Here is a 23,696-nt window from a genome sequence, read left to right on the forward strand (position 1 = left end):
AGCAAAGACAGTACAGCACCTTACCTGAGGACACACAGCAGTGGCCGCCCACAGCCCCGGGGGGAAGCAGAGGATGGGAAACGGGGGCACACACCAGCACAGGCTGCAGTCCTGCACCCCAAGCACGCGCACTCCGATCTCCTCATGCACCCCGTCACCCTCTCCATTCACCACTCAGCCCTGTGGAACTGGGCAGGGAGCTGACATTCAAGTCTCCATCTCTGTCCGAAGTCCTGGTGGACTTTGGCTGCTGCTCCCTGTGGATGGTAGTCTCTGTTTCCAAGCTCCCTCTGTGGATAATGGTCTTGTCATCTGCTCACTCTCCATCACACCTCCCTGCAAGTCTTGTGGGATCTCTTGCTCCCTACCCACTGCATGCCCCACTGATTCTGTGTTCAACATGATTTCTAAATCCATGCCATGTTCTAAATCAGCCCTCCACGTGCCTGCCAATCTGTGGCTTCTTGCTCTTGCTTCGGTTTTATAAGCAGCTGTGACAGCACAGTGCAGGAAGGAAATCTTGGAGTGGCATAGAGCTTCACAGTCTACCAGCAAGGCTCACACACTCTGCAGATCCATAATACCCCTGGAGAAATAGTACAGTCAGCACCACTGGACATGAAAGGTGCTGTCCTGAGCCAACACCCTGGCCACTGCTCAGCTCCAGGATAGACCTGTGTCATCATGGTGCTCCGAGAGGGCTTGGAAGCTTCCATTCTGCCTTGGAGATGAATAGGGGACATGTGCATTAATTGAGTACCCTCATGAGCCAAGCTCTGTGTTCAATGCTTGCTTTTGCAGCAGGGAAATGTCAACACTCCCCTCTGAGCAGCCTCCTTGAGCACATCAAGGAAACACCTATGTGTGAGCTCTACAGACAGCACCTGTTTATTCTTTTCACTCTGACTTCCCTGAACACATCAGATGAATAACTCCACCAATATAAGCCCCTAAAAACAAGAGGTCATATGCTTAGAGGTGGCTGTTGGGTACATTTTCCTATTTGGTCTGACATCCAGATTTGCCAGCAGGACTATAAGAGTCATCATCTATATTTATGGTTCTTTCAAATGTACTAAAAAATGCTCTGAATTCCAAGGCTGGGAGTAGAGCGCGTCTTTCCCATGCACCTCCGAGTTGGGCTGGCAGCCTCCCAGGTTGCCTCTCTCTCTCTTCCTTAGTACCCCTGGAGAAAGCCATTTGTTGGACATGTGAATAAATGAATGGATACCTATAAGCAGTACTTATTTAAGGGATGTTTTAACAAAGAGGTAAAATTATATATTGCAACATATGTTGCTTCATAAGGGGGAGTGGGAAGAAAAAAGTCTACAAACCAAACAATCAAAAGTTTCCCAGGTAGATACACATTGTTACAAAGACTTCTCTGGCTAGATATGTGGCTAGATATATATGGCTGCAAAAGCTTCTTTGGCTAGTTATACATTGTTGCAAAAGCTTCCCAGCTAGGTATAATATACACTGCTATAAAAGCTTCCTAGCTAGATATACATTGTTACCAAGGCTCCTCAGGCTAAATCCAGGGCTAGATATACCAGCTACCAGGAGGCCCAGCTCAGCGAAAAAGCCCTGGGCATGCAGAGGAGCCCAGAGGAGGAATGTGAAGGGGCCCAAGAAAGGAGTCACTTCTAGTGGCCTCCAAACCCAGCCAGAGGAACCCATCAAGACATGTGGGCCCCATGCCTGACCGCCTTCCTCGGGCCTGTGGTGCGATCCCTTCCCCTGGACCGTCCCCAGGAGAAAGCTGAACAGCAAAGCCACTAAGGCCAGCGGAGCTACCTAGCACTCCCTGCTTCGAGGTATCAGACGGTGCTGCGACTGGGCAAGGGCTCCCAGGGAACCACCCTGACGGCCACAGCCAAGTGTGAGAGATCACAGACTCCAGCCAGAAATCGCCACTGGATGGCGGGGTGACAACCTTCCTTCTCCTCCCCAGGGGCTCAGGGGAGAGGCAGCCTCTGCTAGAGCCACTGGATAAGCTCCCTGGAAGCTCCACCCCCTCAGCCTCCTGAGAAGCCAGTACCCACTGGGAGCCTTTGGCGGCGTGTGGAGTGGTGCTGGTGGTACTGGAAGGGAGAGTCCTTCCTGACATTTCAGTGGACCTGGCGTGAGGACCACAGCCTAGACTCGGCGTAATCGGACAGAGAGCTATTTTAGCTCCTGGAAGAGGGAGACCCCAAAGGCCTCCCAGCAGAGGAAGCAGGACCATCTGTGGTGGGATCAAGGAAGGTGCTGCCAGAGAGGCAGCTGCACCTCCCACCTCCACTGTCCCTGGAGGCCTGTAATCTCTGTCCCCTCTCCGTACCCCGCCCCCACCTCCTCCAGCCTCTACTGTCTCCTCTCAGAAGCCCCCTCACCCTGCCGCATCCTGGATCACAATGCAGGATACAGAGGAGCCAGGCAAGAGCTGCACAGCTGGTTGATCCCAACCAGAGGCCCTCTCTCTGAGCCTGCACCAGGAGCAGCCCAAGAGACGGAGAGGTGTCTCCATCCTTTCTCCTCACTTTGACACATCACCCAAGAACACAGGCATAATCCACAAGCTGGCCTCCCTGAAACAGGCAGTACTCATTGTGGAAATTATTTCTTAACATGCTCATAAGTAAGCCCAAGTAGATAAAGGTCAATTTTTCCTACTTGCACATGGCGGCCACCGGGAGCTACGTGTCTGTAAAGCACCACATGGGTTCTGAAGGGTCAGGAGCTCACCACCTCCAGGCAGGCTCCTAGTGCAGAGGAGGCTGGGCCCACCTTGCAGGGTGCTCACTGTGGGTGAGGCACTCTGCTACCTGAGGTCACCTCCCAGGGCCCATCAGAGCACCCTGAAGCTCCATCTTTCTCCCCCCAAGGTGAGCAATGGAAGGACAGGTGCTCCCTGCCTTTGGTCACTATCTACACTGAGTGAAATGAGGGAGTGAAGGGAAGACAGAGGAGAAAGGGAAAACTGGTAAGCCAGCTCACCGCTGGGATGGAGCCGGGCGAGGTCATGCATGTCCCAGGGACTGCCCCTGGGGTCTGGGGATCAGGTTTCCCTGTAGCTCAGCTCCAGGATCGTAGTGGTGCCCACCACCCTGGCTACCTGACAGAAACCACAGCCTCTCCCAGCCCAGGCTGCCAGGCCAGGTCTGGACTTGGGGACTAGAGAAGGGAGGGTTAATCAGCTCCTAAGACAGAAGGGTGTGGAAGGACGGCAAGTCCACAGGACCAGGGCTGTCTCCACCCTCAGAGCTCCCCTGCCCTCCTGGCTGAAGGTGCTGCCTTAGGCACCCCACCAGAAGGGTGGAGAAGGAAAGTTTATGAGGGGCCTCAGTTTCAAAGGTCTCAATCCAGACAGTAGACTCCATTCCTTGGGCTTGAGGTGAACGAATCAGGACATCTTGGCAGAAGAGTGTGGCAGGGGGAAGCAGCTCCCACGATGATCAGGAAGCACAGAGAGAATCCACTCTCCAGATAGAAATGTGTACCCCAAAGCCACGCCCCCAGGGCCTGCCTCCTCCACCACATCCCACCTGCCTCCAGGTATCAAGTAATCCCAGCAGATGATAATGCACTGAGTGGGTTAAGGCTCCTGTAAACCTGTCATTTCTCCTCTGAACCTCTGGCATTGTCCCACATGTGAGCTTTGGAGGGATACCTCAGTTCCACGCCATAACAGGCACCAATTCCTAGACTCCAGAAGGAGAAGCTAGCTGCACTGAGAGTGTCCTGAGAGCCACCGAGCACCGAGAGTGTACCCCGCACACTGTCTCACAGAAGACAAGTTGAGTTTCCACTAGGGAGCCCTTATCAAGCCAGAGTCCAGTGTGCCTGGCACTGTGAGCTTATGGCCCCAAGTTCCTCTGGGGTCTGAGCCAAGAGTAGTGAATGCTCAATAACCATCAATACACGCCCCCTTTTGGCTGAACATAAGAAAGTGTTTCATTGAAAACTATTAATTGAACAACTGCTGTGTGCCAGGCACACAAATCCTGATCATTATTTTCAAGAAACTCATAGTCTTATGAAGGAACAGGATCATTAGACAATGATTACAGTGAAGTGTGATGAGTGCCAGAGTTTTCGTAAAAAGGGTTATGACAAAATACACTAATGTGTGTCCCATATTCTTGGGGACAATGTCCACTATATCATTTAACATTTTCTCATTCGAAATTATGGCGGGAAAATTTGCATGTGGCTTCATACCAAGGGGTAAAAATCTGCTTTCCCTTAAACAACTGATACATTTGCAATCCCAAATGTTTTGAAATTTAAAACTGGCCCTGTTTCTTCTTTTGCTTTTGCTACTAGGAAAGAGAATGAAAACTGCAGCCATCTTCTCTGGGACCTTGCTGTGTGACACTGAGTCAGGCAGCTCTTCCTTGGAGCAGGGAGCTGGGAGGCCGTAGGAGGAAGGGCCTCCCTCCACCCACAGGAACAAAGGCCCCTAGTGTGCACTTTATTGTTGGTCTGAACACCCTCGTCTGCTAGGACATCCCCTTCATTACCTGGACACTGTGTGAGCTGCTGAATTCCTCTCTGAAATCAGATGAGCAATAAATAGATAAGATACATAACCAGGGCTCGGGCTGGGGCTCCGTGGTAGAGCTTGCCTGGCCTGTGTGAGGCACTGGGTTCGATTCTCAGCATCCCATATAAATTAATAAAATAAAGGTCCATCTACCACTAAAAATTAAAAAATCAAAAAGATACCTAGCCAGTTCTGCTTATGAGGAGAAGGAAATTTTTATCCCTCAGGGTGTGGTCATCCAAGCAGTGGGAAATCCATCCGTGTGACCACAGGAAAACGGCAGGCAGCAGATATCATCAACACAGGGGAGACCAGAAAGAGGTGCTCTGCAGGGTGGCCACCTGAAGGCCCATGCCCCGTCTGTCTCTCTGGTGAGATTCCCTCCCCTGCGGCCTTCCAGGGGCATGCTTCCTGGGCAGGAAGGTCAACAGGCACACCTTGAACGTGCCTCTCTTTCCCCGCATCGCCGGGGTGCCGAGAAGCAGGAGGCCCTGCGAGTGAGGCCTCAAGGTCCCCACATCACCGGCCGTGACGTCATCTCAGGGTGACACCACTCTTGAGGGTCCAAGCTGAGAACACTCACTTACCAAAGGACAGCTGCCCCCTGCAGTTGTGCACCTGGAGAAACCAGAGGCCACCTGCACAGGCTGGAGGTACCCCAGGTCCCTGACTGCCTGGCCTGTGGGGAGTGGCCGAAGGAGGGCAGGACAGGGAGGGTGTGCGAGGACCAGGCTCTGCCGGGCTTTCGCTTTTTGTCAAAGCACCTGGCTTCTGAGAAGGAACCAGAAAGGGTGGCGTACGTGCTGGGCAGCCCAGCACTAGACCCCTTTGGAAACAGGTCAGGCTCCTCCCCAGAAGAAAGCAGGTGAACTCTGAAGAGAAATGAGCCCAGGACAGTGAAACCCAGGACACAGGGCCAAGGCGGGGTTGGGACCTTCCTCTCCTGCCTGTCTGCTGCCAAGCACAGCCACAGGATGGTAAGTTTCTTGGGAGACATGGGGCCAGACATGAGCAGCCAAATTTGTTATCTGGACAGCAGAGGAGGATTCCACCAGGTTTCCTTGGACAAATAAGTTTGAAGTGCTGTCATCCAGTGGGAATGAATATTTTTTTTTTTGAGAGAGAGAATTTTTAATATTTATTTTTTAGTTCTCGGTGGACACAACATCTTTGTTGGTATGTGGTGCTGAGGATCGAACCCGGGCCGCACGCATGCCAGGCAAGCGCGCTACCGCTTGAGCCACATCCCCAGCCCCCAAGGGAATGAATATTTTGGTAGAAAAATCTACTGGGTAAAACTTACTGAGTAAAACCGGTCCCACCTCAGCCTCTCCTCTGCTGTGTGACTTGGGCATTTCATTAGCTCTGTGCATCTCAATTTCCTCATCTTAAAAACTAGAGTAGCAGCAGTACCTCTGCATGCAGTAAGCACCTTTTGTGTGCACTAACTGTGGACAGGAGAGTTCCCAGCTTCAGTGAAGTACAGATTCACTTCTGCTGACGGTCTCCGCTCAGCCTCCTCCGACAATCAAGAGTCCTCTCCCAGAGTACTCTCCCCTTGAAGTCACTTGGAGGAGCAAGGACCAAGCAACACTCACTGTCTACACTGCCTGTTGGCTTCGCTCGCTGACAGCCAGGACAGAAAGAAGTGTGTTCTGAGAGTCAGAGATACCTCCAGGGCTGGCCTGTCCCCATCAACTGCACTGAACAGCCTCCCAGACCAGTTTGATCCAAAGAGACAGGCAGGTGTTTCCTTAGCAGCAGAGGGGCTGGACAGCCTCCGTGAGAAAGCCGGAAAGCCGTCACCCAGAGTGTCACAGACCTCAAGGAGACAGGCGGTCTCAAGGCACCAGGCCTTAAAGAGCATTCAGCTAACCCAGTGTCTTCCACCAGCCGGGGGAGAGGAGGAAGGGACTAGGTAGCTGTGGAAGGGAGGGTATGGATGTGAAAGATGAAGCTAACCATGAAAATTTAATTTGTTAAAATAATGACTAGAGAATGACAGATAATGCACAAATTGTCTACATGCATTTATTGAATACATAATAAACATGGGTAGGAGCGGATATATAACTATATATGTGCGCCACGATAAGAGTTAATTCCAGCTGCTAGGAAGACCAGTGTTTGCCTCCCTGCTAGCAAGAACCCTGGAGCACAGAGGTAAATTCCAAGCTCGCTGGGGCAGACACAGACCATGTAGCTTAAGCTGCCCAGGTGAGCAAATGTCACAGAATGCCTATCCAGCCCCTGGTAAATTCCAGCCGTCCCGGGAAATGCCAAGTGGTCTCAGGTCACAAGTTTGGCAAATAGCACTGGGGAGGGGGGAGACAAAGGGAATGAGGGGGGAAGGCAGAGGGAAGTGGGGGCCACGGTGTTCAGGGAAAGGCAGGAAGGCCAAAGCGACGGCACAGTCCCCAGCTGCCAGGGTCGACCTGGAGTCCTTGCATTCAAGGAAGGAGGGCTCTGCAGGCACACCCAACTGACGACTGTCCTGGTTCAGAGTGACCTTTGCAGCCACACTCCTGGCACAGCGCTCCGAGCAACGTCAGCTGGCATGTTAGGATGACTGCAAGTGCGACTCAGGCCCCTCATTGGGCCAGAAGCTCCTGGAGCCAGGGCCCTGCTGTCTTCATAACGCTTCAGACATAGAAGTTTCATAAACAAGTGCTCCAGATTTAACAATGGGTAGAGCAAAACAGAATACTGATCCTTCATGCCCTCTGGAAACGCAAAAATTTTCTGGAGTGAAAACCCAACCTATGAGTTCTTGTTTTTGTTTTGTTTTGTTTTGGGGGGTGGTCCTGAGGGTGGAACCCAGGTCTCACCTGTGCATCTCATCTCCTGTCTTAGAAGGCAGGCAGGCCTCTCCTGCTGGGCCCAGCCAGGCCTGCCACTATGGAGGGGAAGAGCTTTCCCTACCATCTCCAGAACAAGTGAAGTTCACAAATATCTGATGAAATCTACTTAAAAACCAATCAAGCTTCCATGTCCTGTACTGAGAAGGGCAGCATTCCAGAAGTGTCACCAGGGGAGAAGATGCTTTCAGCTGGAAGTGGACAAGCCCATCGATTTCCATGCCTTGGCCAGAAAGAAGCGACCTGAGATGTTCTCCCCTCAGCCCAGGGACGTCACCGGGAGGTGCCAGCCTGGGACCCAGGAGGGGCAGGTAAAGAGTGGCTTCCTGTCCCTACTGTCACCAGTGCCTCTGCTGCCACTGTTGCCCTGACACGTACAGTGTCTATGAGAACCAGACGCCGCTGGAGAGGCACAGACTCTCCCTAATACCGGCCATCCTCTGCCCAGAGGTCCTGGGATGAGAAACCCCCCTGAGGAGACCCTCTGCAGGAGTTCATAGAGGGAACCAGTTCATAGGGTTTTCTAGTATGGAGGAAGGGCCACCTTCCTGCCTGTGGCTTCCACGTTTACCTAGGGAAAGTCTGGGGAGGGTCTCCTGGAAGGCCTGGTGTGTCCTTGGGAGCTATAATGGCACAACACTGGGAAGGCACAGAATCCATGGAAGACAGCAATCCCACATCCAGAGCGCCTTCCTAGCATAAGTTTCTAAGAAGAAAATAAAGTGATATGGCTTAGGCGGCAGCACATGCAGCCCCTTCCTGTGGGCTCCAGAGGGCCGAGGGGGAGGGGAGCGACAGGGGGGCCAACGGCCAACATCGGTTCTCTATTTTCTGAAGACTGGAGAAAATCAGGCCACTTGAGGCCCCTTTATGCATTCCTCTAAAACAAGACAAGCCACCAAATAAAGAGACGAGGTATGTTATGTGGGAAGGCCCAAACCTTGGAGTGTTCAAGAAATCAGACCAAGCTTAACAAAAACAAATGTCAAGGCTGTTTAAAGTCCATCAAGGTTCTTGGGTTAAAGATCTCCCCAGGGCAGGATGACTGCGCTCCCTGCCAGAGCCCACGGAGCGAGAGGGGGAGGGTTTCCGCGGCGACTTCGGATGGTGTTAACCCACTTCAATACCGTAACCAGCGGCTGGAGTGTGTACTGAGAGGGGCGACAGACAGAGGCCGACCAGGAAAGAAGCTGCAAATTAACAGGCGTGCATGTGAGCACACACTCGCCCACGTGCTCACACGCAGCTTCTGAATGTCACCTCCGTGTGTAATACCCGGGCCAGGGCCGTCTGCACTCTACCCGCGGGAAAGGGGGCTCCGGGCCCAGGGCAGGACCCCTTCGGGGCGCGTCGCAGGCCCCGCTGCAGGCTGGTGCGCAGGGCCGCCGCGAGGGTCGGTCGGTGAGCCCCGGACCGGGTCTCCGGGAGCGGCCCTCTCCCTCCTGCGGAGCAGAGCGCGGCGGGGAAGGAAGTGGCGCGGCGGGGAAGGAAGTGGCGCGGCCGAGCTTCGCCGGGACCCCGCGAGGCCGAGCGAGGCGCCGAGCGGCGGGAGGAGACGCGCCCGGCCGGGGCCGGGCCTCGGGGCGCGCGGGGAAAGCACCCGCGGCGGCCGGGGAGCAGCGGGCGAGCGCCGGCCTCGCGGCCTCCTGGGCCGCCGCGCCGGGTGCGCGGGCCTCCGCGGGTTCCGGGCCTCGCCGCCGCCCGCGCCGCTCGGCCTCGGCCCCAGGAGCCCGCCGCTCGCCCCGCCCGCCCGCCCGCGGAGCCGGCTCAGAAGTTCGGTTCGCGACCCGGCCCGCAGACGCCCGGGACCGCGGCGCCGTCTCCTCCCGGGGCCGAGCGAACGCGCGCCCGGGGGTTGGTGGCGGTCGGGTTTTTCTTTCCCGGGTTTCCCCGCGTCCTCCCCATCTGGCCTATCTGGCCTCCGGACCCAGCGGCTTAAAGCATTCCTACACGACGTGGCCACGGCGCGGCCGGCTCCGGGCCGCAGCTCTCCCCGCCGCGCCCCGCCAGGCGGTCCCCTGGAAAGGGGTGAGGATTACAGCGCCCTGGTAGGGAGGCGCACAAAGGAAGCTGCGCGCCAGCGGCCCGCTCTTTGTTTTTAAGTGTTGGTTAATGTTCGCAGGGTGCGCGCCCCCAGCCTCACACGCAAATGTGCCGGGGGATTAGGGTCTGCAGCCCACACCCAGCAGGCCTTTCAGAACCCGCAGGAACAAGGGATACATGCAAAGTTTTAATTCTATTAACAATGGTAATTATCAGGATTCTCTTAGGGCGACAACACTTGAGGTCTCAAATCACCTAAGCCCTCCGAAGGAAGGACTGGCTGCTCTCCCTCCACCCCACCCGCACAGGCCACTGGGTAAATGTATTCCTTTGACCTACTGGCAGATTCAATCATCTCAAAGCAAGACAAATAGGTAAGTTTTTCCTCTCACTCCCTGGCCACCCTTTCTTGGAGATGCAAACACTTTCTAAATATCCTCACTTGAAGCCTCCAGAAGCCTCGCTGACGCGTAGGTGGGAAACAAATTATTTCAGTGTTTCAGCTGAGGCAAATGGTGGCCCAGTAACGCCAAGATTCCAAGGTGAAAACCAAGCCAATCTTCCTCTGTCCTGCCCTCCACCACGGGAACTCAAAGAGGCCTCTGCACTTCCTGCAGCCACAAACCCCTGTGCAGCCTAAAAGGCAGTGGAAAGCCATTTCCAACAGCTTCAGAGGAGTGTGTGGAGGCACTACTTGCATTCAGACACCATCAACAAGGTGGGTTGGACTGGGACTGGCCTCAAACTGGCCTTGCCATTGTGATGCTGAGTGTGTCAATAATGAGCATTGCTCAGATTCCACTAGGATTCTCCCTCCCTGTTCGCATTCTCTGATTTACTTGATGGATGGAAGCTTTACCACCACCACAACCAGTTTTATGTGACTGTCCACAAAACGATACCAGGATTCCTAGACTCAGAACTGCCATAACACGAAAAGGACTTTCCTCTTATACGCGCTCACCCTGCCTTCCCTCCAATGAACCCAGTCTCAGCAGGGATCATGTTGGGGCTCATGACCCAAGGAAAGGGGATCTGATTAGTGGCTCTCTGGAGCCACCCCTTCTGTGGACAAGAAAACCTGAACCCAGAGGTTAATGGAGTCCTCAGAAGAACATGCCAGCAGGGACTCGTTGGCGCTGAGCCTTGGGATGCCTGGTGTGGGACCTGCAAACTTTTGTCACACCATGGACTCTTCTATACTTTATTCTCTGTGTTTTGGCTAAAAAACCCACAGTGGCTGTTTGGCTCACGCAGCCTATTTTAGGGTACATTCCAGATTTCATTAAGAATATAGAAACAAAGCATAAAATGAGGTTTGATGGAAAGAAAGAATGAAAAGAGAAGACATGCCTCAGAACCACTGGGTCCCGGCACCCTGTGACCTTGGAGTGTGTGGGGGAGGCCCCTGCCAGTAAGAGGTGCCTGGGTGCTTGGTACTCTGGTGCTGTCCACCAGGAACCAACCACACTTGCTACAGATTTGCCAGATCAGGCTTGAGCAGGGAGCAACATGTGTCTTCCTGGGAATGCAAAACCAAGCCAAAAAAGGAAGAAAGCAAGCTCGGTGCCCCAACAACCCTCCTGTGGCTGTGCCGCCCAGAATGGCAGCGACCAGCACACGTGGCTGCTGAGCAGCTGAAATAGGACCAAAGGAAGGTGTGCTGTAAGTGTGAACTACCCAGGGCACTCCAAAGCCTTAGTGCAAGACAGAATGCAAAGCACCTCGTTAAGAATGCTCACGATGACTGCAGGTTAAGGTACTTTAGATATATTGAGGCCAAATTAAATGCATAATTAAAATTAATTCTGTTTATTTTCAGTTTTGTTTTTGTTTATTTATTTATTTTAATAATCGGGGCTACCAGAAAATGTCAATCATTAAATTCAGAATTACACGAGGGCTCACTGAAGTCCCAAGGACTTCTTCCAGAACTCCGGCTGGAGAGGAGGGAGTGTCGGGGACCTTTTGCTGAGCTTTGTCCAACTCTTATTTCTCTCCTCGACAGACAAGCATTTCTCATAAAAGCAGGTGAGCAAGCATTCCAGTGAGCCAGGAAACTCCAGAGCAGGGCTGGTGACACATCCAACCCCAGAGACAGGCCCAAGGCCAGAGAGCAGAGGCCAAACATCTGAGCCAGGGCTTCAGAACAAGCGTGGCTGCCATGAGTTGAGCACATCTTGAACCCCGTTCTGTGCATCAGCGTCCTGTTCAGCTGGTCAAGCACCCTACCCAGCAAGAACCATGTCACTGTCCAGTGGAGGCAATGGAGCCAGTTAGGTCAGATGACAACACTGGTGGGACTCAGGGTCTCTCGCTCTCTCACACTAGACTGCTCCTCAGTGTCTCCCTCTCCAGGAACCTGACACTGACATTCCAGCTTAGAGATTCATTCCTTTGACTTTACTTTTCACCTCTTTACAATGCAAATTGTTCTGAGAGAGGCTTCACATAAATCCCGACCATGCATAATTCAAATCAAAAAATGTGTTCATAATATTTTCCCCTAGAGTAAATATTGACCAAAGGAGACGAAAAACACAACATAGTCCTTCAATGTATAAGAAAGGAGATGTCCTTGATTGAGAAAGTGGGGAAAGGGAATGCTGGGAGCACTGAGACTGGCAACGTGACCTGGGAACACCCGTCTCACCCACTGTTAGGGCTTGCTCATTAGGAAGAGGGGGAGGGGGAGGAGGTGGCATGCACTGCAGACAATATGGGAGAGGGTCTGGGGTCCTCAAAACCCAAATGTAGCATTACCCTATGACACAACAACTCCATTCCTACATCCAGAGAAAGCATGTCCACACACAAAACCAGTCTGCAAACATCCACAGCATGGTTCCCAAGGGCTTGTGCACCCATCAGCTGGTGAAGAGAGGCACAAGTGCAGTGAGCCTGCACAGTGGCATATTATCTACCTGTGAAAAAGGCATGAAGTGCAGCCACGTGCTGCCACACATGGATAGATCCTGGATGGACGCTAAGCAGAACAGTCAGAGAGCCACATGTGGTATGGTTGTCCAATGGGAAATATCCAAAATAGGCAAAATCCACAGAGACAGTGCAGACACACCCTCCTCAGGAGCTCAGCAAAGGAGAACAGGCACTGACTGGTGGGGCGGGGGGGGGGGATAAAGATGTCCGAACATTAGATTGTGGTGATGAGCACACCACTTCGTGAATATTCTAAAAACCACTGAACTGTTTTTCTTTCTTTTTCTTATTTTCTTTTTGTTATTGTCTTTTTTTGTTGTTGTTTGTTATTGTTGTTGTTGTTTTAATGGATGAATTTCATGGGGTAAAAAACATACTTCAAGAAACCTGTAAAAAACGAAGCATATTCCTGTTTTGTGTCAAAGCTCTCCTTATGACAAAGACATCACTTTTCTGAAGTCAGGGACATCTCAGAACACAGGAAAGGTCGAGCTGCCCTGCACTTACTTCATGTACTTTTCCTCCCTGGAGCCCGGCAGGTCCCACGGATGGCCTCTGTGACTTCAGAGAGAAAGTATTCGGGACGGAGACCACAGGCCCCTCCAGCTGCCGGGGCTCAGGCTACAACTCTAGCTGTTGAGGAGGTTCCTGTCCAGTCTGTAGGTGATTAAGAAGCTTTCTCTGCAGTTCCCTCCTCTCCTGCCCCCGCGGCTTCCACCCCAGTCCCAGCCTTCTGGCCAGATACAGCTTTCACTTTAGGAGAATAGCAAGAAAAACAAAAGGAAGCAAATCTTAAATTCAGCAATTTTTGTCTCTTTTCGGCATGGAATCAGTCTTGGAATTGGCTCAGTCTTTAGGGACCATCTGGTGTAAGCCTCTTTTTCATGTAAGAAAACAAGGACAGAAATTATAAAAGCCAACAGCATGGACGGTGCCAGGCACTGTGATTTACATACATGACCTCATTTAGTCCTCCAGCCACACTTGAGATCCCAGTGATCTCTATTTCATAGATAAGGAAAAGGCACAGAGAGGTCTAGGAACGTGAATCACGTCACAGAGATGAGAAGTCACAGATGTGGGGCACAAACCCAGGACTCTGGTTTAGAGGTCAAGTTCCTACATCACTGTGGTAGTTCCTCCCAAAATAAGCCATTTGCCTGTGGGTTAGAACTGCCCAGCAGTAAGTCCAGAATGAGCATGGGCTGACCCATCTACCCCTAGGCCCAGTTAGCGACAGAGTACCAGGAGGGCCCAGGTGAAGCTACAGTGGGAACCCAAGGATGGATCTCCCCCTGTTGGGGTCTTGACTTCCCTGAGTAACCGAGGACAGTTTTAGGAAGCAGGAGACCTTCTGGTGAGTGAAGCCGGCCAGCGGGGTCTGTAAAACTGACCGTCTGTACCTAGACCCTCCTTTTCCTTCTGGGAGTCACTCTGCCCAGTTCTGAGAAGTGAGGTCCCTGAGACGCAGATGGGCAAAGCTGCAGACAGAGAACTGCCTACCCCATTATTTAGTTATGGACCGCTAGAGAATATGTCTCTTTGGCCAGGAAGGGTTAATGCAAGGACAGATTGTGAAATGGAGTAGAAGATGAGTTTGGAGATAATTTATTATATGAAACAGCATCTTTTATTTATATAACCCGGGGAGCTCCAAGGGCTTTGCAAACAACTCATTAACCCTCCATTTATGCTATTCATCAATTACTGCATTCCTTGGCTCTCACACAGTGTCTCAGGTAAGGGGCAGATGTGGGCCGGGGCCACTACAGTCCTCTAGCCCAGGTCAGTCGGGCAGCACCTGGGCAGGTGCCCCTCTAGGTCATGAGAGAATAGCAGTGTCTTTGGGGCTGGGGCTGGCAGAGTGCTTTGCTCGCGGTGCTTGGGGTGAACTTTTTTTTTTTAAAGAAAATCAATAAACATATATCGACATCTACTTCACTAAGTTCAAACACAGCAGCATCTAAAAGATGTCTGAAAACAAAATCAAGGATCAGCGTTCCTAAGGCATGCAGGAAGTAAACCATGTTTCAGAAGAAGCCAGGCTTATGCTTTAAAATCAAAAGGGCTTTCTATTTCCGTGTGTTTAATACCAGGTTTTGGTTATTTTATTTGTAAATATTTTTGCAAATTTGCCAAAAACATGGAAAAGTTCCTGGTGTCAATAGAAGATGAGCAGAAGCCCGTGCAGTGGGTAGAGGCAGCTGAACACGGGCAGGTGAGGACCCCTCCACCCAGCCAGGCTGGCTCAGACCCCTCCACCCAGCCAGGCTGGCTCACAGCCCGGGGGCCAAGCTTCCCCGCCCTCCCTCACAGGCCACTCCTAGAGTCCAGGAGAATCTCCTGGCAGCTGACCAAGCCCTCTCCACTTCCTTCTCCCCACCTCTCAAAAGCAGCAATTTTCTAAACCCATTTCTAAAACATGGAGTGCAGGAGAGTGCCTGGAGAGAAGGGGCATTCCCGAGACACGACTATAGGTGTACAGCGCATGTCCACGCCATTCCACACGGCAGCGCCCAGCCACAGGACTGCATCGCCTGCCGCCTGAGCAGCGGGCGCACAGCTAAAACTGGCTCGCACCTTCCCTCAGGTGTGCCTTCTCTCAGTCCCTGCTACCAACATGATGATGATAATAAAAATAATAATAATAATAAAATATTCTATACTTCATTATTATTAGTAAAATAATTTTTAAAAAGGACCAAATTCTTGTATTCTCTTATTAGAAAAAGAAAAATTTGCATTTACCTGCTACAGATGAGCTTCTACAAAAAGTTAAGTCCTGCCTGAAGTCGGAAAGGAATCTGATCTGGGCTGCTCTAACCTCCCTGAAGTCATTTCAGTCTGTTCTGCTCACGGACTAAAGCCGTCAGAATTACTCCCTGCAACATACAGCTTCCTTCCATTGGGGCCCAACACACACACACACACACACACACACACACACACACTATTCTATAATGCTTTTAAGAGGAGAGGAGAGGAGAGGAGAGGAGTAGAAGTCCCATAATGTAATTGCCATATTAAAAAGAAGAGTCAGGCAAGAATAATAAGGGAGGTGTCAAAAAAGAAATACAGTAGTAGACTTAAAAACACCCCACAGTTCCGTGATGGGGGTGTTGATTGAACACAGCAAAGGGAAAGAGAGAGAACAAAGGGGGTTGAGGAAGCAAAAAATAATTTTTTAACCTCCTCCAATTATTCGACTTAACTTCAGTGCAGATTATGCACTGAGGAAAATTGGCTGAAAAGCACCATATATAGCTATTATATTCTAAAATTAAAAACTATTCACAACAATTGCAACTACTCATTGCTACCTATAAATATTCTTCTTAGTAAATGACATCTATTTTTTTGTCTTTTTGCAATTTTTAAACCTGCATGATTTTGACCCAGAAATAAAAATTTAAAAACCAAGCAATGTTTAAAAATATATTCTGAGTCTTTTTTCTTCTTTCTTTCTTTCTTCTTCTTTTTTTTTTTTATTAAAGAAATGCAACGTGTTGGCTTTTCTCCTCTTCCCCTGCACCCGCCAGCCCAGTTGCCACCACATACACCTGTGCACGCCTGAGCTCCCCTGTATCAGGAGACCAGGAACCGTTCTTTAAAAAACAAAAGAAAACGTGCCACTAAATGGCCCAAGACTGCATGTCGAGTCTCTGGGTTCCCGAATGAGTGTGCAGATAAAAGCCACTTGAAATCTTCACACCGTGGTCTTGACAGGGCTTTCTTGCTGCTGTCTGGAATATGCTCCCTGAGCTTTTTTATGGCTTTCTTTTATCTTGGCATTTATTTTTAAAAAGCAAAAAAAGTATCAAAATAAAAACTCACGCACACTCTGAAGCCAGCAGGCACAGGGGTTCTTCTTTTTAAGGGTCCCCACAGTAATTTCTGACTTAAACACCCATCAATCAACTGTGATTCAGACCCGCTGCCTACCTCAGGTATGGCGCCTGGTTTTGAAAGTTCCAAAAGGGGGTAAGACACGCCATTCACTCCTGAGTCTCCCAGCTAAAGTCACGTACAGAAACCTAAAACCAAAAGCAGGGCTGGACGGGACGGCCGGCTCCCCGGCAGAGCTCTGAAGGCCAGGCGGATGTGTGAACTTCAGGTCAGAGTAGAACAAGTGACGAGCCCATGACACAGGGCGACCTCGCAGGGCTGGGTGGAGCTCAGGAGCCCTGTTCCCACCAAAGGGCTGGAAGGCCAGGCCCGGGAAGGGCCAGGCACAGGAGGTGGGGGCTGCTGGCTGGAGCCGCCTTCCATGTTTCTAGCTCAGCACCAAGAGGGCAGAGGGGCTTCACATAGACTTACACCAACCCCACGGAGGACACGGAGGACACGCTGGCCTGGAGCAGGGGTCTGCAGCCTCCGAGAGCCCAGAGGTGGCTGGGCCCCTGGGGGATCACCCCTGGCTGACACCTACCTCCAACACAGCTCTCAGATTCCCCAGCAGCGCCCCTCCCCTCAGCCCCTCCCCACTCAAGTTGAAGGCCGGGAGGGGGACGTCTCGCTCTCTCTAACTTTCACTCAAGGTGTCCCCTCAGACGCAAACTCCGTGTGTGCGACGCCTGTGTGCACATGCGTGTTTCTCTCTTAACGGAGGGCACAAGTATCTTTAAACTTTTGATTTACATTATTTTATGAGCTATTTTCTAAGTACCTTATTCTAGACACACCACACACAACTTAGACATTTTTTTGAATTTCCAAACACGAAGTGTGTCGACATAAAATTTTAAAAACCAAAATATGTATTCCAACCATAGATTGCATCTTTAAAATGTTATTTAGGCCACCACACTTGCTTTGCCCCTCCAGGCCTGAGCCCGTAACAACAAGGCACCAACTCCTGACCCCCACCTGACTCCCACCCACCCACTTTGATCTACTGCCTCGGTAGGTTTTAATTACGAGGCTAGAATTGAACCCTCTTGCCACAGTGTGCATTAAGTGCCCTGACAGGCTGCCTCTCAATGAAAATCTGAACAAAAGTATCTTCAAAAATAAACTCTCTCAGTCTGGACTATTACATATTTCTTTCTATTTGATTCTGCATTTTATGATCCAAGATCAGAAGAAACTCATACTTAATTAGAAGCAAATTTTAACAAACCCAGCATTAAAAGTGAATGAGCATTATTGATCAAAGAAAAAGGAAGACAAAAGCAGAAAGGAGAAAAATAGAGACATATATATACATTTACTCCTGAGGGGAAAAAAAAACTAAAAATGGTTACGAACTGAGAAAAGCCCTTGTGATATTCGTTGGCACAATCCATGAGTCTCGTAAGAAGTGTCTCCCAGCCAAAAACTGCAGCTAGCCGTTTTGCAATAGGTCCCTGGCTGGTGAGGCGACCTGGAGGACAAGCAGGTCCAGGCAGCACGGCCCAGGTGCTTTGTCTGGATACCAGCACACCATAAAGAACACCCAGCAAAGAGCGGCTTGCTGATTCCACGTACATTTGAAGCCCAAGTAATCACGAACTCAATCAACAATCACATCTTGAAACTATTTATTTTTTAAAGGAGAAACACAGAAAGCTCCCCCCAAAAAAGCCACCTTGGCGCTGGCCCTCTCTGCCCCCTTTCTGTGTAACTATCAATGTATATCAACTGGGCATGCCATCATATTTATTGTCACTTTCATTCATGTCATGCCCTTGTTTATATGGTTTAGATATGAATTATTGACTGTTACAGTCCTTGTTGTAAAAAATAAATAAATAAGTAGGATGTCAGGTACTTTGCGCTGCTTCAAAGGGAGCAGGAGTCAGAGCCCAGCAGAAGCTGCCCCTGTATGTAGCCAGGTCTCTCATCTCTAGGCCATGGCTTCAGATCGCCTTTCAAACTCTTTCTCCTTACAAGGGAGAGATTTAGCCACTTTGGAAAATTAAGGATTAAAGTAAACAAACAAGAGGATGGTGCTAAATGTCCTTCCCACAGCACCTGCTGTTTAAGAACATCTCTGATTGATGACTGCTATTTTTTAATTGTTGCTTTAAAATTTAAATGCCCTCCTGGGGTGTGTTCTAAGTGTGTTAGTCCATGATATGAGGCCTAGAGAGTGGAACAAGAGCCAGGGCTCTCTAGGCAGCGCACTCTACCTCTCACCGGCTAGGAAATCCCAGGCCAAGGCGGAGAGGTACTGTTGGAAGGCGCTTCCCACAAAGGTATTTGACAACACTTTCTGTTGACAGCCTCTAGCCTGCTCTTTGTATAAGTATAAGCAAAAGAGGGGAAAAAAGAAACTTTAAACAGTTCCGCCCCAGCCCAACGCCACAAAATAAATTGGGGTTTTAATTATGGGCCAAAGTACATTCTTTCGGGAAATGGACACTTTCATATTTTTCCCCAAAGACACACCATTCTACGAAGTTTCCTTCAGAACCTACGTTTTAGCCTCAATTTCCAAAAGGGTGGAGAAAGAGTTAAGGAAAATAAACCTGTACTACTGGAAAACAACGTCAGAGAAACTGGATTCCTTCTTTACAGAAAGCAGGACGAGGACTTGGTATTAGAGATTGGGCAATCAGCACTTTCATCCTGAAATTCTAATTTTAAATACGACATTCATGATTGCAGGTTAAGTGATTCAACTGGCCGAAGAAAATGCCAAAATATTGGATTCTCATTCCTACCTGTTTTCTCTTTGATTTCACACAACACATTAAACAAGGCAGGCTTCATTCTGTGGCAGTTTAAAGCATGTTTTCTGTAAAAAAAAACACAAAAACAACAACATGGTAGCTTAGGTGGACTCCCAACACCAAACTCCGGAGATGGCACAGGGGAATCGGAGCATTCAGCCAAAATCATACACCGAGCCCAACCCTGCGGCACGCTTCACTTGTTTTTATGACGTAATATTCGAAGTCCCGCCACAGAAAAAGAAATAATGCTAATTAGCAGTGAGAGAGTAGGGATTTAACTACAGAACAGAACTAACCTAAATTATGCCCATTTAGGGAATTTTTAAAAGTAGTGTAATCAAAGTGGAATTTTGAAACCAATCATCCCTTACTGGACTGTGGATGCACAGAGCTAAACACACAGGTTAACAGTTTTGCAAAATCCACGCGGTGACCACAGCCTAGAAGCTGCCTGCTTCTCCGTCTGCGTGTGTTCAAATTTAATTCATCCATGTGTTTGAATTCATTCCGCAGATGCCCCTGTATTCTCATAAACACAAGATGCTTGAAAGGTCTTCTGAGCAGAACTGTCAATTTATAAAATTTCAGTCCCCAAGTTAAAGAGTATGGAAATGCATTGCCAGGGGGCAAACATACCCATATGGGGATAAATTCATTTCTCTGTGTTCACATTACGTCTCTTGTGCACACACTGCTTATTTGCAGGTGTTGAAATTCAATTATTTACAATTAGGACCTTCCACCCATTGGGGAAAAAATAAATACAATTTTGCCTTTTAGATTAGCGACTGACCTGGTTCTTGGGTCTGAGTGTTTGTATGCAGAATGCACTTGAGGAAGAAAACAATACCTTCCCTCTACTTTATCATGGAATCACTTAGCAGAATGATAGTGCTTTAGAACGAAAATACTGATCCTATCAGCTCTTAGTTAAGGGAATTCTGTTTACTAATTAAAATCATGTGTAAAGATAAGTGGAAACTCCTATCACTTAAAACACATGCAATTCTTTTTTAATTGTTTTGAAAGTTAAAAACAACAACAACAACAACAAAAAAAAAAAAACCCACACAACACACACAGCCTCCAGAAGAGCAGACTACAAGTATGTTCTCTACACCACACAGCAGAGGAGTAATAAACTCACAATGCATGGCATCCAAAATATTAATAGTTTACTTTGGAATCAACAAATATACATTAGAAAGGGAAAAGAAAAAGGAAAATAAGGACATTTCATCTGCCAAGTAGAGTTGCATTGTTCAACCAAAAAGAAAGCTCAGTTGAGATTCAGTCAGTTCTCGTGTGGGGTGAAAAAAAGGGATGAGAAGACTCTTGCATTAAGATCTTTCTGAGTCTCTAGAAATAGTTTTCCCTAATTGTGCTCATATGCACAGGCCCAAAGGCAAACAAAAAACTCCACAGAGCTATATAGAAACAGTGTGTCTCCCCCACACACAGGGGATTCCAGCAGGAGAACTGACCATGTCCCTGTCCCCAAATTTTATCTGGCCTCTCAGCTTTTAGGCCATTGAAGGGGAACCTGCTGAGAGCTGTTTGTCCTCAGTTTCACTAAAAAGAGGGACTGAATCTTACAAAAGTAGCCAAGTGTCTGCTCCTACGGCCCCTTCCATGTCACCAACTTGTTAGTAAAGCAGTTTACTGGTATGTCTGAGTGTATTTTTCTGGAACAATGTAATGGAGAAATCTGTTCCAATTCAAAAGAGATTGGCCAGTGGGAATCATTCCATTTGCCATACCTATTAGCTTTTCTTTAGGAAATAAAATTCAAAAAGAGCACCCAGAATTTTTTTTTTAAAAAAAAACCTTTCCTCTATTAAAATAAATAAAATAGTCTGTCTTTAACCTCCCCAAGTTCCTAGGCAGCCGTGAACCAAGTCCTCTGAGTTTACGGGTCGCGTGTGTGCAGCTCCAACACCGTGCATTCACACATTTGTGTTTTTATCTGCTCCCTCTCATTCTCTCAACTCAAAATCCTGTTTCCCTTAGGAGGGGAAAAAAAAAAAAAAGAACTACATATGTTTGCTCCAGATAACTAAGTCACTCGAGTTATAGAAATTTGAAATGTATGTTTAAAAGATTTTCAAAGCACAAGCAGGAAAAATACTGTGGAGATTTAATAAAGCTGGGTATAGGCATATGTGGTCATTAAATTTTTTAAATTCTTTGGAGTTTGGCCTTGGGCAAGATGTTAGTGGGTTGCTACTTTACTTGGGTTTTATTTTGAAAGAAAATTTCTATAAAATACATGAGAACTGTAGCCTGGTGGTGGATCAAGTTCGGAGGCTCCAGTTTCTTTATTACATTTCTCTAATGAAGAGCTTCATGTCCTATAGTATTGAGATACAGAACATTCCCGCTGCTTTCGTTTCTCTTCAGCTGCATCCTACGAAGTCCTGCCAGCAGCAGGGGTGAAGGAGCAAGCTGGATTTCTGTCCCCCCACCCGTTTTTAAAGGACCGTACATAACTGTGTCATGGAAGGTTAATAAACCTACTCAAATTAGGAGACAATAAAGTTAAACTGAAAATCCGAGTCTCATAAAACTAGCAAACATGCCTAAAAGCAAAATTATCTTTTTTCTTTCTTCCCATTAGCTTTTTCTAAAAACAGAATTAAGGGAATGTAAAATAATTTCTGTGTAGCTGACGATTACTGACAAAGAAATGCCCGGCTTTTTCTTCTCTGGTGGTTTTGTATTGGGGGGGGGGGGCTTGAGAAAAAAAAAAAAGATAAAAATTAATTTTGGAGGGGTAAGTCGAGAGGGAAAACCCAACTCACTGAATTAGTGAGGGAGTCAGCTAAATCTGCAAATCAAGTGTTCTTGGGACATTTTATTTCTAATGTGGGGCGATCCCTCAACACCAAGGCACGGACGGCTGCTCAGAACTTGACAATTCTGCTCTCCTACACTTTTTTTAAAGCAGTAAAAAGTGCCGAGGGCCGCTGCGGGGTCAGCTGGCAGCCCCTCGGCGTGCCCGCTGGCGTGGGTCCACACGGATGCCTCTCCACACACACGCACGACGTGCACAGCCACACTCGGCAGGGGCGAGCACACTTTCCATAAGCAGGCTCCTGCAAATCCTGCTCCTCCGCCATGTAGTGGCTTGTCAAAATGGGGGGAGAAATCACATTTTTAAAGAAAGCGCTGCGGAGACTCGGTCCCCATTGTCTCTCCCCGCGAGAGGGAGAAAAACAAAACCCAGAAAGGAAAGGAAAGCCTCCATCTCACCTGGCCTGCGCCTCGTCCAAACTCTGGTCGGTGATGGTCATGATCTGCTGTAAGATGTCTCCGATGTCCTGCTTCCTCCCGCCCTCCCCCTCGGCCCCGCCGGCCCCGTCCTGCAAGTGCTGGGACAGGCCCGGGTGCCCGGCCATCCCGACCCCGGCGTGGGAGTGCATCAGCCGGGGCTGCTCGTCCATCTCCGAAGCAGGCAGCCGGCTCGCGGCGGGCTCCTCGGTCGGCTCCGGGAGACCGAGGCTTTATCCTTCCAGCCGCCTTCAGATCCTTCTCAGGATGATCAGGGACGGGGAAAAGAGACCCAAAGAAGAAGAAGAAAAAATCCTTGGCCTCTTTAGAGGCTGGTGGGAGGCTGGGGCGCGGGGAGGGGGAGGGGGCGTGAGGGGGTGGCGGGGTGAGGGTGGGGATCAGAGCTGCTGGGGAAGGGTGTTGACTCCAAAAAGCAGGAAAAATAGACCACCTTCCCACTTGGCGACGGGAAACCCGAGCCGGCTGGGGTTCTCAGTCCGACCTCCGGCGCCGGGCAGAAAGGGGCTCCCGGCGCTGAAGTCGGTGGCTTAATCCTTTGGCCAACAGGCACGGATCGGGAGAAAGGAGAGGACGGCAGGGGGATGGCCAGGCAAACTTTCCCCCACCCCCCGCGGCCCCCGCCCCCACGCCGGGCCAGAGTGATCTCCCAGGGGGTGGGCAGTGGCCAGAGCCAGACCCCCGGCCGCCGGCAGGCGAAGCCCCGCTCTCTCCCCCTCCGCGGCTCCGCAAACTCCGCGGCCCCGTCAGCCTCCTGCTTTTGTTTAGCTCAGGCTCCGGACTCCAGAAACATACACAGAAAACCCAGCCTGCGAGGAGGCGGCGGCGGCGGGGGCGGAGGAGGAGGAGGCCGGGAAGGAGGCGAGGGGAGGGGGCGCGGGGCGGCGCGGGGCGGGGCGGCGCGGGCCCTGGAGCCCCGCCCCGGGCCCTGATTGGCCGCCCTGGAAGCCAGGGCCCCGCCCCGCGCCCCGCCGCGCCTCCCCCGCCGCCGCCGCCGCCGCCGCCGCCGCCGCCGCTCCTCCCCGCCCGGCGCGCTGTCCATCCGAGTTCAGAGGTGGGCCCGGGGAGGCGAGCGCCGGCCCCGGCCCTGAAAGGTGCCCGGTCCCCCAGCGCCGGCTCCGCGGGTTCCCCCTGCTCTCGCCGCCCTTTCTTGGGCTGCGTCTTTGAGGAAAACGTGGCTCCTCTTCAATGCAAACCTAGAAAATTAGCAGGAAAGGACACAGACGGTGTGGATCCCTCCGCCTCACCCCTGGTTTTCTTTTGCTGCAGCACAGCATTTAAAACTTGATTCTTTCCATCCTTAGACCTCAAGGAAACAGTTGAGAGCAAGTTTGTCAGCACCGAGTAGTTATGAAGCACAACCAGGATGTTAATGTGATT

At 50.3% G+C, this 23,696-nt stretch overlaps 1 protein-coding gene across 4 annotated transcripts in view; it reads right to left on the reverse strand.

Annotated features, from left to right (window-relative positions):
- Positions 1-23,165, reverse strand: part of Pbx1 (PBX homeobox 1) — a 248,390-nt gene extending 225,225 nt beyond the window's left edge. For 2 of the 4 annotated variants that reach the window (XM_026409515.2, XM_026409517.2), the window contains exons 1-2: positions 22,281-23,165; positions 19,017-19,090 (exon numbers count right to left, since the gene is read on the reverse strand). In XM_026409515.2, coding sequence (XP_026265300.1) covers positions 19,017-19,090; positions 22,281-22,471 — 265 coding nt within the window. In that variant the 5' untranslated portion in view covers positions 22,472-23,165. The remainder of the gene's footprint in view (positions 1-19,016; positions 19,091-22,280) is intronic. The other 2 variants (XM_026409514.2, XM_026409513.2) reach the window with 2 other exon arrangements.
- Positions 23,166-23,696: the final 531 nt, after the last annotated feature.

Source organism: Urocitellus parryii, chromosome 9, assembly GCF_045843805.1.
Source record: "Urocitellus parryii isolate mUroPar1 chromosome 9, mUroPar1.hap1, whole genome shotgun sequence".
Taxonomy (NCBI): Eukaryota; Metazoa; Chordata; class Mammalia; order Rodentia; family Sciuridae; genus Urocitellus; species Urocitellus parryii.